This window comes from Lotus japonicus, chromosome 5 (assembly GCF_012489685.1).
Source record: "Lotus japonicus ecotype B-129 chromosome 5, LjGifu_v1.2".
NCBI lineage: Eukaryota > Viridiplantae > Streptophyta > Magnoliopsida > Fabales > Fabaceae > Lotus > Lotus japonicus.
In genome coordinates this window covers 19,357,448-19,369,469 of record NC_080045.1, presented here as the reverse complement: position 1 = coordinate 19,369,469, position 12,022 = coordinate 19,357,448, and the positions used below count along the sequence as shown (strand labels likewise).

The following is a 12,022-nucleotide window of genomic DNA, read 5'->3' as shown; positions in this document are numbered from 1 at the left end:
CAGAGAGGAAGAGATTGAAACATAATAAATCAACAAAGGAACTACCCAAATTTTCAGGCAATTTCATTGTGAACACAGATCTAGTCGATAAACACAAATCTCAGCATAAAGAAGTGCTTGCGGTGGATCGAAGAGAGCTGAGGCTCATGATAAAAGAGGGACCTCTGACGGCAAGGTGACGTTAAAAGAGGAACCATTGACTGCAGAGAACCGAAGGAGATGATGGATCGAAGAGGATAGAGACTGTGGTGGTGGACAGTTGGCTATCGCTCGAAGAGAACACCAGAAAGGGGACGATGGTAGCGTTGTCTCAATGAGAAGAGAGGAGAGACAACCGCAATGACAAACGGTAGTGGTGGCGGATTATGGCGAAGGAGTCGGTGGCCGGCTAGAGTGAGTTTCAGATAGAGGAAAGTTTGAGAAAAATTCAGTAGGGAGATGGAGGGGATATGACACTTTTACCCTTTTAACATTAACTCAATCCTAACCACTTATTTTAAGAATATTCTTAGATTCCTATATCCAACAGTTCTTAGGCATTGGTCCACCATGGACCATTTTTATAAGTGTCCACCCTAGTGGGCACCAATGTTTATTCACAATCTCAAAGTTGATGCTAAAGGTTGAAATCTCATTATATTATTTTCAATTTATGGGTGTTTTCCAAAAAAAAAATTAAAGTGGCTTAACTAAAGAATCATGACTTTACAACCTCAAATGAAAAAAAGTTAAATTAAAATCCAAAAGTGAAATTCAATCCTAATTGTTATAGATCGGATTGGATCGAATCGAATCAATTTAAATTAATAGGAAAATTCATTTTATCATATGATATATAAAATAACAAAACTAATAGGATTTGATCGAATGAGTTTTTCCTTCAAAACCAGTTCAATTCAATACGTGAATATGCCTAGTAATAAATACAGATTAATCGTGTTTTTTAACCACAAATGTCTTCTATTGAAGCAATCTTGTTCAATTAAGTTATAATAAATGTCAAAAATCTTTTTAAAAATACAACTCTTACGAGTCAAACTCTCAACCTTAAGGGTTGAAACAACCACTTTAATTACAATGATCCACACCCATCTAAGTAATCAATCATGTTTTTCAATTTATCCAAATAGAATTCCTTTATTCCTAGAAATATCATCCTATAACATTCAACAATCACTTTTTTTTCAGTTGACCATGAAATAGTCTCTTAAAAATATGAAATTGCTAAGATGGTTCCTTCATAAACTTGAGTTGGGGGAGAGTTTCTTTGATGACCAATGACAAATTGAGAGAATGACACTTGGGATTGCTCAATAGGAGCCAGCTGCCACTCATCTTTTGTTTTTGACTCTTGACTGTTTAAAACCCCATAACCTTATCTCTTCTTCACATAGCAAAAACAACTCACACTTCAATCTTGTAATTCAATCACAATTCCTCCCATCAACTAACATGACTGACAAGGAGCCACCACCGCCACAACTGAACCCCGCCGCCGCAATAAACATCCCTCCCCCGGCGGAGCAACCACAACCCCGCCACCACAAAGGCAGAACATGCTGCTACTGCCTCTTCCGCACCTTCTGGATCCTCCTCGCCACCATCCTCCTCTTAGCCTGCCTCATAATCCTCGTGGTATGGATCCTCATCCAACCCCGTTCCTACACCTTCCACGCCTCCCAAGCCAAGCTCACCGAGTTCAACTACAACTCCACCACCGCCACGCTCCGCCACAACCTCGTCGTCAACTACACCGTCCGCAACCCGAACAAGAAGCTCAAGATATACTTCGACGTCGTGGTGGCTCACGCGCTCTACAAGGATGTGACGTTCGCCACGACGGACGTCACCATGCCGTGGCGCGCGTCTTATCTTCAAGCCACGAAGAGCACAGTTCCCATGAGCGCTGCTTTCTCCGGGCAGCAAGTGGTGGCGGTGGATCATCAAGATTACATCTCTGATCAGTTCGAGAAAGAGAAAAAAGATGGAGCTTTTGTTATTGATACCAAGATCAACATCGATATTCGGTTCAGGTTGGGAGATTTCCAGTTTGAGGGTCCTAGTGCCAGAGTCAAATGTAAGCTCAAGGTTCCTCCGAGCTCTAATGGTGATGGGAAAACGGTTGCGGTCGTTGCAGATGCTTTTCATCCCACCAAGTGCGATGTTGATTTCTGAGAGATGGTGAAACTATTACACTACCATTTACCGACTCTCACAGCTCCATTGTTTACAATTGGAGAATGTATGATTTGTGTTCCGCGATTGTAAATGTGGAATATTGGAAATGTGAAAGTCGGTAAATAAGTGGTGTTGATGGTTAACCATTTCTAAAACTTAGGGGGGAGGGGTTGGTCCACTACGCCATTGACTACGCGCATTTCATTCATTGGGGAAAAGATGAGTACACAGTAGTGGGCAGATAGGTACACGCCGCTTTCTTGTTCCTTTCATTCTTTTTGTAATTTGACTAATTTCCATTGAATCTGCCTTTGTTTTATTCAATTTTTTTATGAATTTTGTTTATGCATTTGAATAATTATTTTGTAATAATTTATAGTTGTGAAAATGAGTTGTTTTTTTTAAGTTACCGATGTATATATAGTATTCAGTTTGCTACATTTCTGTTAAATGTAATTACTATTTTTTGTAATTAAATTTTTGATATTTTCGGTTAAATTATATGTTACGTTTTTATTTATTATTTATTTTGCAAATTTTTCATAAATAAATGAGGAGGACTCCCTTCACTCCGGGAGTAAGTCCCAAAAGTTACTCTAAATCTTTGTCATTGATTTTATTTTAAAATAATGGCTCTGATTTCATTTCTGGAACCTCTCACGAGACTCATCTCCCCGTGTGGGTTGCCGTTAATCATGAATTAAATTGGGGATTTAACTTGTTACATATAAATTGGAATATGCTTACGCTAATGGAATCACGTTAAGATTGGAAATATTCACATTGGAATAGAAATTAGCAACAATTGGAATGGTTACGCTAATGCTTAGCAATTGGAAATGGTTGCAGACTTGAATTAGATCTAAAAAATACTGAGTAGGGGAGAAGAAGAACAAGGAAATTGGAGAGAGGAGATGAGGAGAGGAATCACATGGGAGGTTTATAAAATATTAATATGAGCCGTTATTTTAAGATAAAATCAATGGTTAAGATTTGGAGTAACTTTTTAAACTTACTCCTCGAGTAAATTGAGTCCTCCTCTAAATAAATATTTAACATTTTTTACATCGTAAAGATAAATTGTACTTCTCAGGAATCGATCTCTAAACCTTTCCATATCCAACTCATATGTCCTCCAACTCATACCACAAATAACTGAATAAGGTTTGAAGTACAATTTTATGTTTTTTAATTAACAATTTCATGGTTTCTAGTTTTTTTAATTGATATTTTAATTAAAAACCGTAAAAAATTGGATGGAAGTTGACGGAAAACCAAAACTACAATAGTTAATAAATGTGAGGGACGTTGTACGCTAATAAATTTCATGAGCGATCAGAACTACCAAATTGTGATAAGTCAGTGACCAAAAGTGCTATTAAGCCAAAATAGAGTTTAACTCTGGGTTAGTGACATGGTACCTATTAGATAGGGAATCAGAGGTAGCACCCATAGTAACAACATTGGCTTCAAGCTTATGGGTAAACATTGGTTGACGATGACATAGAAAACAGTTCTTAGCAACATGATTTGCTCACCTACATACAAAGCAAAAAGTATCATTTCCTTGAAATTTAGCCATACTCCTATGGTTGTTATTAGGAGAATTGATCTTATTTTAGAAAATGATGGCTTTTTAAAAGACTTATTTTGTGTGGCCCATGCATATTAAAAGACTTTGAGAAAGATTTAATATAACCTTAAACCAAATGAACATTAGCTTGAAAATTAGATGCTTGCAAATTCTTTTGAGAAAGACGATGTTGTCTTTTATGCGCAAACAAATAAGCAAATCATCCAAAGTAAAACCTTATGGTTTATGTTTCAAACTTCTAGCAAGATCAGACCAAGAAGGAGGCAATTTTGAAATCATGAACGTCACAAACATAACGTCAGACAAAACAATTCCTTTCAATTTTGTGTCATAAACGATATTTTCAAACTCATGGGTTTGACCTGACATAGACTTCTTATCAACCATTTGAAATTCAATCATTTTTTCACAAGAATAACGACTTAACCCATTCTCAAAAGAATCGTACTTCTTTTCAAGAGCTTCCCATGACTCAATAGCAGTATTAGTATGACAAAGTAATTTATAAACTTTATTTGACAGAGCACTCAAAATATGACCATGACATAAGATATCTTTATCTGTTGCATCATCTTTAGTACTAACTAGGGTTTTAGTGCAATCAATTTCAACAACATCTTTAGAGGATGAAGTTGTTTGCTTTTCAGTTTTAGAGCTAGAAATCATTGAGAACAAACTCTATTCGGAAGCCAAATTTCATTTGTTGTTGGCAACATTAGAAACTTTCACACGAGATTTTTCAGGCTTATTGGACATAGCCTTATGCATTTCCATAGCACACATTTTGAACAAAACATAACACAATTTTTCTCTCTAAGAAGATAAAAGGAAAATTTAATACATGGAGAAAAAAGCAGTCAAGGCAACAAGCAAACAATGCAATAACAATCGGTACAAGTTTATGATTAAAATAACCAGAGAATGAGTTTAGAAAAGTATGGGTTGAAGCATACAATTGACGTTATCCTTAGAAAGAAAACGCACATTGCAGTGATTGAATTGCACTTTGATGCGCTCTTCTCCCAAGATACTTCAACCCCTGGACCAGTCATGTGCAGCAAATACTCTTTGAATAAAGACTGAGGGAAATTAGAAGAAGAGAAGCATATTCTATGTCTGTAAAAAAACTATTCAAGTCTCCCTTTTGTAAAGGTTTTGGGCCAAAACGTGTTGCTGAACGTGCAACTAGAGAATAGGCAATGTGAAGCAAGAAGCAAATAAAAGAACATGCAGTGGTAAAAATATTTGTTGTAACAGCAATAAAATAAAACTGTATCTAGAATAAATACCTACAATGTTAATTAATATGAAATAAGGAACAAATCATTCCACTAATCTGATGCTTCCATAAAAGTAGGATAGAGATTTTGAAATTAACCATATCTGAAAAATAAATAGCTATTAAAAGAAAATATCACAAACTTAAAAATCTGAATTTTAAATGAAAACAAATATAAATTTTCCAACACTACAAAGGTGGAGAATTTAGAGATGCATAAAGCTTCAACTAGGCACACATGGCTTCCAGTGTTGTTACCTCCTAACAGGGCCGACCCAACGGTAAGTGAGGCCTAAAGTGAACTTTAAAGTGAGGCCTAAGTGATGCATTTTTGTCTGAAAAAATTTCTTTATTAATTTTTTAATTTAAATTTTATTTTTCGAACTTTTTGAGATGCAAAATCATTTATTAAATTATCATAATCAATTTGTATTGCATCCAATTCCAATTAGTTAGTACTTTACGGTCCTTTTATATTGTAGAAAAAAGAAATTTTTATTGTATCAAAACTCAACATAACCATGAAACCATCACAACAAAGAGGCTAGAGCGTAACTACTTACAATAAAAGGAGTTTTGTCTCCCTATTGATCTTCTCTAGTTCTTCTCAATGGCTAATCAAAGAAAAAATAAATTATGGAGGATGATTCTTTTATAAAGGATATGAGAGTTTGAGAGACAAATTAAAGACTCTATTTTTTTCCCTTTGAGGCTTGGAGAGACTGAGAGAGTGGCAGGGAGAGTAGAAACGTTATTAGGATTTAATTGAGAGGAAAGGGAAGGTCAGAGAATAAAAGGTGAGGAAAAAGAATAGGTAACATTAATTAATTGTCAATGAAGATTGCTAATTTCTAGTAATAGTCAATTAAGATTTTTTGAGAAAAATTAGGGAAGAAACAACTAATAAAGTGGCAGGTAATGGTGAGTAATAGTATTTTTTTTTATTTGAGGCCTTATTTGTAAAGATATGAGGCCTTTTTTACTTTGAAAAAAAAAAAATTTTTTTGAGGCCTAAAGCCCTTGCTTGAGTCGCTTGACCCTTGGGCCGGCCCTGCCTCCTAACACCATCTGAAGGTTGTAGACAGGGCCATTGGACAAATATGCAGAAAATCTTTTTGTCACCTAATCGGTTGATGGCAGAATAAAGGGTTCATAAGAGAGAGTAAAATTTGTCAGTGGTGGGATAAGATGGAAATAAATAGTGAGGTGTCAAAATTCGATATGAGAATTGAATAGCTTGGATATAAAGGACTGAACCTAAGTTTTATCCCTTTCAATATGGGATTTAAGTTGGTAGACTAAGTGGGCCAAGAGTGGATTTTAGGAAAATAAAGCTGTGTGTTATTCTGACAATTTTAGAGGGAGAGGAGGGGTGTAACTTTTTCATTTCCCAAGGTACCCATTGTCAGCAGTCATGAAACTAAACCCCTAAAACCTTTGAGATCACACTAATCTCCCAACAAATCTTTCTTCATATATACCGCCCAAGAATCCAACCGTGAACTAAATACTAAAGGATAAAATCTATCTATCAACTGTGTTGTCTCTCATAGACAAGTTGAATTAAACTTGATTACAAGGGCATACCAAAATCACCGCATGTCATAAAATCACCATCCATAGAATTAAGTCTATTAACCAAATTGTCTATTCATGATCTATTGAAAGAAGACTCACAGATCCACATACATGAAATTTTGAACATGCCAAACAACCACTATTCAGAGACAGTAAAACATGAGGTGAAACAAAAATACTGAAAGCTCGTTTAAACATCTATTATAAAGTATGAAAATGGAAAAATTACACATTCGGAATAGTTTCAGATGCTGCCGCCGCGAAAGGAGAGGACAAGGTACAGGGTAAACATGTTCTGAATACCGTAATCTGCCAAAGTACGATAGTCCTCCAATTGCTTCCCACCAAAAATGAGTCGCATCTGGTGTGGGGGAATGCCCTCATTGTACTGGATCTTTTCCTTCACATCATCAATTGTTTCAGATCTGTCCACCTCCAAGGCAATAGTCTTCCCTGTCAAGGTCTGCACAAATATCACCATGCCAATTCTTTTTTTTTTACTAATTGAAATGATATGAATGGGTTAACAGGATCGCTTGAAAATGGTCTTTGTTGTTAACGAGTAGTAATTTAGTTTAAATAATAATTATAAAATTAATAGGAATATTAATAAAAAGATTATCTTACACATTAAGGTTTCAGGAATAAAATACATATAGTTCGTCTTAATTGCACATTTGGTCCCCAACTTTGCCCTTCCAGTGAAAATCGTCCCCCCAACTACGAAATTAGCAAAAACCGTCCTTTTGGGGGACGATTTTCGCAGGAAGACAACGGTGGGGTGTAAACTTTCAGGACAATTTTTGCTAATTTCATAGTTCGAAGGTATCCTTGGTAACGAGTGGAAGGTCTGGTGCGCTAAGCGCGCGAGGCTATGAAAAAGGGAAGAAGTCGAGCTACAACGAAAATTCCTGCTGCTACCATGGTGGCAGCATGTATAAGAGCAGAAATAGGGGTGCTTCCCTTTTCTTGCGGATGAATTTCTCGAATACATATTGACTCGCTGAGGTAAAGAAGAAGGGGGAACAAGCCTCACCGAGTCTTTGACGAATAGTCCGGCGTTCAATGCGGGGCGAAGCATATGGTTGCCTGGTTGGTTAAACGCTATTAATGAGAATAGTAATTCTCTATTCTTAGCAAGAGGACCCGACGACTTCTTGGTTCATCATGCTATTGCTCTTGGTTTACATACAACTACATTGCCCTCATGGAGCTCGTCCCTATGGTGATATAGCTCTCTTAAGGAAGGTTCCCCCTCTAATGAGGCCGCACGGGGATTGTCCAGGGCCTGCGCCCCCCGTCCTGTCCATTCCCTGCAGGGAAGGAAGATCAAAAGTCAAGGTCTTCCATAGTAGGGAACATATCACACACAACAAAACACTGAGAGCTCATTTAAACATCTATTATAAAGTATGAAAATGGAAAAATTACACATTCGGAATAGTTTCAGAAGCTGCCGCCGCGAAAGGAGAGGACAAGGTACAGGGTAAACATGTTCTGAATACCGTAATCTGCCAAAGTACGATAGTCCTCCAATTGCTTCCCACCAAAAATGAGTCGCATCTGGTGTGGGGGAATGCCTTTATTGTACTGGATCTTTTCCTTCACATCATCAATTGTTTCAGATCTGTCCACCTCCAAGGCAATAGTCTTCCCTGTCAAGGTCTGCACAAATATCACCATGCCAATTTTTTTTTTTTACTAATTGAAATGATATGAATGGGTTAACAGGATCGCTTGAAAATGGTCTTTGTTGTTAACGAGTAGCAATTTAGTTTAAGTAATAATTATAAAATTAATAGGAATATTAATAAAAAGATTATCTTACACATTAAGGTTTCAGGAATAAAATACATATAGTTCGGCTTAATTGCACATTTGGTCCCCCAACTTTGCCCTTCCAGTGAAAATCGTCCCCCCAACTACGAAATTAGCAAAAACCGTCCTTTTGGGGGACGATTTTCGCCGGAAGACAACGGTGGGGTGTAAACTTTCAGGACAATTTTTTCTAATTTCATAGTTGGGGGACGATTTTCACAGGAAGGGAAAAGTTGGGGACCAAATGTGCAATTAAGCCCATATAGTTATGTATCGGGGACCAAATCGCATGTGAGCCAAACTCCAAGTGGTCAATTTTCACTTTTCGTGTAAGGTTTTAAATATGGTTGGTGTCCCTGAGATTGTAAGAGGAATCAAATTGGATCCCTGAAAATCTTTCTTTGAAATGTCATCTCTATAAAAATAATTACTCAAGTTGGACTCAAAGTGTGTTTTACCATGATGTGACACGAATTTTACACAATCAACATTTTCACGTGTATTTCGTTTTTTTCCCAACTCAGATAGTATTTCATTAGTGTTATTTTTGAATGTCATATCAGATTAAATGAGAAAGAAAATTGGATCCAAACATGCTTGAACCATAAATTCATAGGAAAGGGAAATACAAAGAAGAAGAAATCGCGAACGGCAAGGGAGAGGAGAAGGAAGAAGTGAGTTGAGCTTCCTTGAGCAGGATGCACAAGAGAAATGCCAGCATGAAAGTTGGTCAAGCTTCTCCGATGTTCCCAACCTGGGGAGGCAAGAGAAGAGGGTGCGGGTTTGAGAATCTTGAACCTTCTTCTCCCAAAGGGACATGTGTAATTCAGGTTCCCTCTGATGCGATTGTCCTGCACGATGCTGGGACAAGAGGTTCGACAACCGCTTAACAGTAAAACAAAACTTAACAACAGAAACAATAACACACAGTAATTGTTAACCCAGTTCAGTGAAAAACTTTCACCTACGTCTGGAGGGTTTGCACCCAAAGAAAGGAAATCCACTATCTCAAGACTCAGGAATTACAGACACTCATGAACAACTCAGTTCATAGTTCACTTCCTAATCTACCCAGTGTATTTCTACTTAGAATCTCAACCTAAGTATGAGAGCCCTTCTCACTTTCTCTCAATCACTGCCACAGTGATTGGTGAACACAATGAACAATCAAAGTTTGAACGCAATCAAACAACACAGAACCTCTCTTTGCTTTATAGAATCAGTGAGCAAAGACAGATTCACAACTAACAATGGACAAAGCACAAACACAAATCCTAAAACACTTGATCTCTCTCAATTAGCTTCGGTCGTCTTCATGTTTTAGGTCTTCATCCTTTTTTTATAGACTTCAGCAGCGGTTGCATGGGCTTTAGGGTTGGCACGGGCTGAAGAAACAGATTGCAGTAACAGCAATTCAAAACGCAATCTTGATAGATTTGGTTTCTTATTGCACAAGTAAAGATAGAAACCAATCTTTTAACAAAGATTGTTTCAACAAATAACAACCCAACAATTAAAACCCTTCTGGAATAGCTACTTGCTCCTCAAGTAACTCAAAAACATATCTTCAGTAAATCTTCAGAGGGCCCACAACAGAAACACAAGCTGAGGACTGATGCCCTAGCTTCACGAGGACAGATGCCACGACATCTGCTTCGACAATCGGTTGTTTTGACAAAATGCTTGGCAACATGTTCCAACAACATGCATTGGGCAAGTGAGGTGAAGACTAAGAAGAAAGGGAAGAAGATTAGGGCGGGATTGGAGAGGAGAGGAGAAGCGAGTTTCAGAGAAGTGGCAAAGCTGGGGTTTCAAGTTGGTGGTTCGAATCAGGGGCGGAACTTATTGGTATGGCTCCTCCAAAATTTTAGAAAAATCTTGTCTAATGCATGGTTTACAAAATATGTGCTTATAAAACGACTATATATAATATACAGTGCATAATATATGTAGCAGGAGCCTCGGCCCAGTGGTCTGTGTTCTGCGATTTCATGCGTTTTGGTTTTAGTCCTCGCCGGAGGGCGGAGCTGCGGCGACCATGCTTAGTGTTCCACCACTATTCGAACAACCCAAATCTCACTAGACAGAATAGCAGCTAGAGCTTTGGGTTTCAGAATCATAGCTAGAGATTGAAACATGAGTGTTTGAATCACAGGAATCAGAGATAGTTTATCTTCCCTTGACGATTTGTGTAGCTTTGAAGAAGTTCGGCTGCTTCTTCCCTTGAAGGTCTCCTTATGCTTTCGGTGAGAGAGAAAAATAAGCGGAACAGGGTGTGGTTGTAAGAGGGGTAGAAGGCGGAGTAGGTGCAAGAGGAGGATCTGGTGGTGGATATGGCAGGGAAGGGTATTGCAGTGCTACATTGCGAGATGCCTAGTGGCTTTGCAGGAAGAGGAGCCTAAAGAGGCAGAGGAGGATGAAGAAGAAGATGGAAGAGAGAAATCTGAGAGAAGCCAGAGCCGGAGTCAGAGGAGACATGTTTTTGAAGACATTGATATTGATCAAGTGGAAGATGGGAAGAAATATGAGGAGTTTGGAGGAGAGGAAGAAGAGAAAGGAAGAGTTAGCATTTGCATACCACCAAAGAACGCTCTTTTGTTGATGAGGTGCAAATCTGGCTTATGGGAGTCACCACTTAAGAAAGACAAAGAGAAAGAGGAGGATAGTGAAGAAGAGCAAGAGGAAGAAGAAGGTGAAAAAGACCAGCGGATTGAAGAAATGGAGGAAGATGAAGAACAAGAGAAAAATGAGGTGCAATTGGAAAGCAAAACAGAGGAAATGTTATCTGAGTAGGAAAAAAATCCACGTGGCAATGCTGACTATGTAAATTTTGTGTCATATCATGGTAAAACACACTTTGGATCCAATTTGATTAAAAAAAATCTACGGGGATGACATTCCAAAGAATTTTTTTTTCAAGGACCTAATTTGATTCATCTTATAATCTTAGGGAGCCCGACAATATTTAGGCCAATAAAATAATAGCAAATCAAAAAAATATGTATGAAATATCTCCATTTAAATTTTTTTCAATGGGTCAGATACTCCTTTATCCTTTATTTTAAATGAGTACCAAAAAAATTTTCCTTCCAATTTACTTAATGTTTATTTATTGAAAGTTTTTAAGTATTAATGATTAAATAAATCAAGAATAAAAACAATCTAGAGAGGATTATCTCATAAGTGCCGACAATAGGGATATATAGAAAAAAATATATGTGTAGATAATTAATTTGTAAAGGTAATTCAATGTCACTCTAATTCAAAAAGGGGTTGTTTAGCACACTCTCGTGCATGTGCGGTTTTTGAGGTTTTTGCTATATGGGTGAGTTTTGTTAGGTGTTTTGCTGACTAGGTTACTGTACCCATATTGAGATATTTTGTGAAGGTAATTCAATATCACTCTGATTCAATGTTTTGCTGACTGATTCAAAGAGATTTAAATTGCAAGTAATCGAACCAAAAATCAATAACTGAATTAATTGATAATTGTAAAAGTAAAACACTTCTAACCTAACATATCACAATCATGTATTTGAGTTGAAACACTCCTTATGCTTCTAGTGAATACATCT

The 12,022-nt window shown here is 37.3% G+C and overlaps 3 protein-coding genes across 3 annotated transcripts; 2 read left to right on the top strand and 1 right to left on the bottom strand.

The window, feature by feature from the left end:
• Positions 1-1,452: 1,452 nt before the first annotated feature.
• Positions 1,453-2,175, top strand: LOC130719247 (NDR1/HIN1-like protein 10). The gene has a single exon (XM_057569880.1). The coding sequence runs from the start codon at positions 1,453-1,455 to the stop codon at positions 2,173-2,175; it is 723 nt and encodes a 240-aa protein (XP_057425863.1).
• A 4,549-nt stretch (positions 2,176-6,724) lies between these two features.
• LOC130719246 (polyubiquitin 11-like) lies at positions 6,725-8,312 on the bottom strand. Its single transcript, XM_057569879.1, has 3 exons — positions 8,135-8,312; positions 6,933-7,082; positions 6,725-6,768 (listed from the first exon to the last, which is right to left on the bottom strand). Exons 1-3 carry the CDS (start codon positions 8,310-8,312, stop codon positions 6,725-6,727), a joined length of 372 nt encoding a protein of 123 aa, XP_057425862.1.
• Positions 8,313-10,151: 1,839 nt separating this feature from the next.
• On the top strand, positions 10,152-11,240 carry LOC130719245 (uncharacterized). Its single transcript, XM_057569878.1, has 2 exons — positions 10,152-10,295; positions 10,836-11,240. The coding sequence occupies exons 1-2, from the start codon at positions 10,152-10,154 to the stop codon at positions 11,238-11,240; spliced, it is 549 nt and encodes a 182-aa protein (XP_057425861.1).
• Positions 11,241-12,022: the final 782 nt, after the last annotated feature.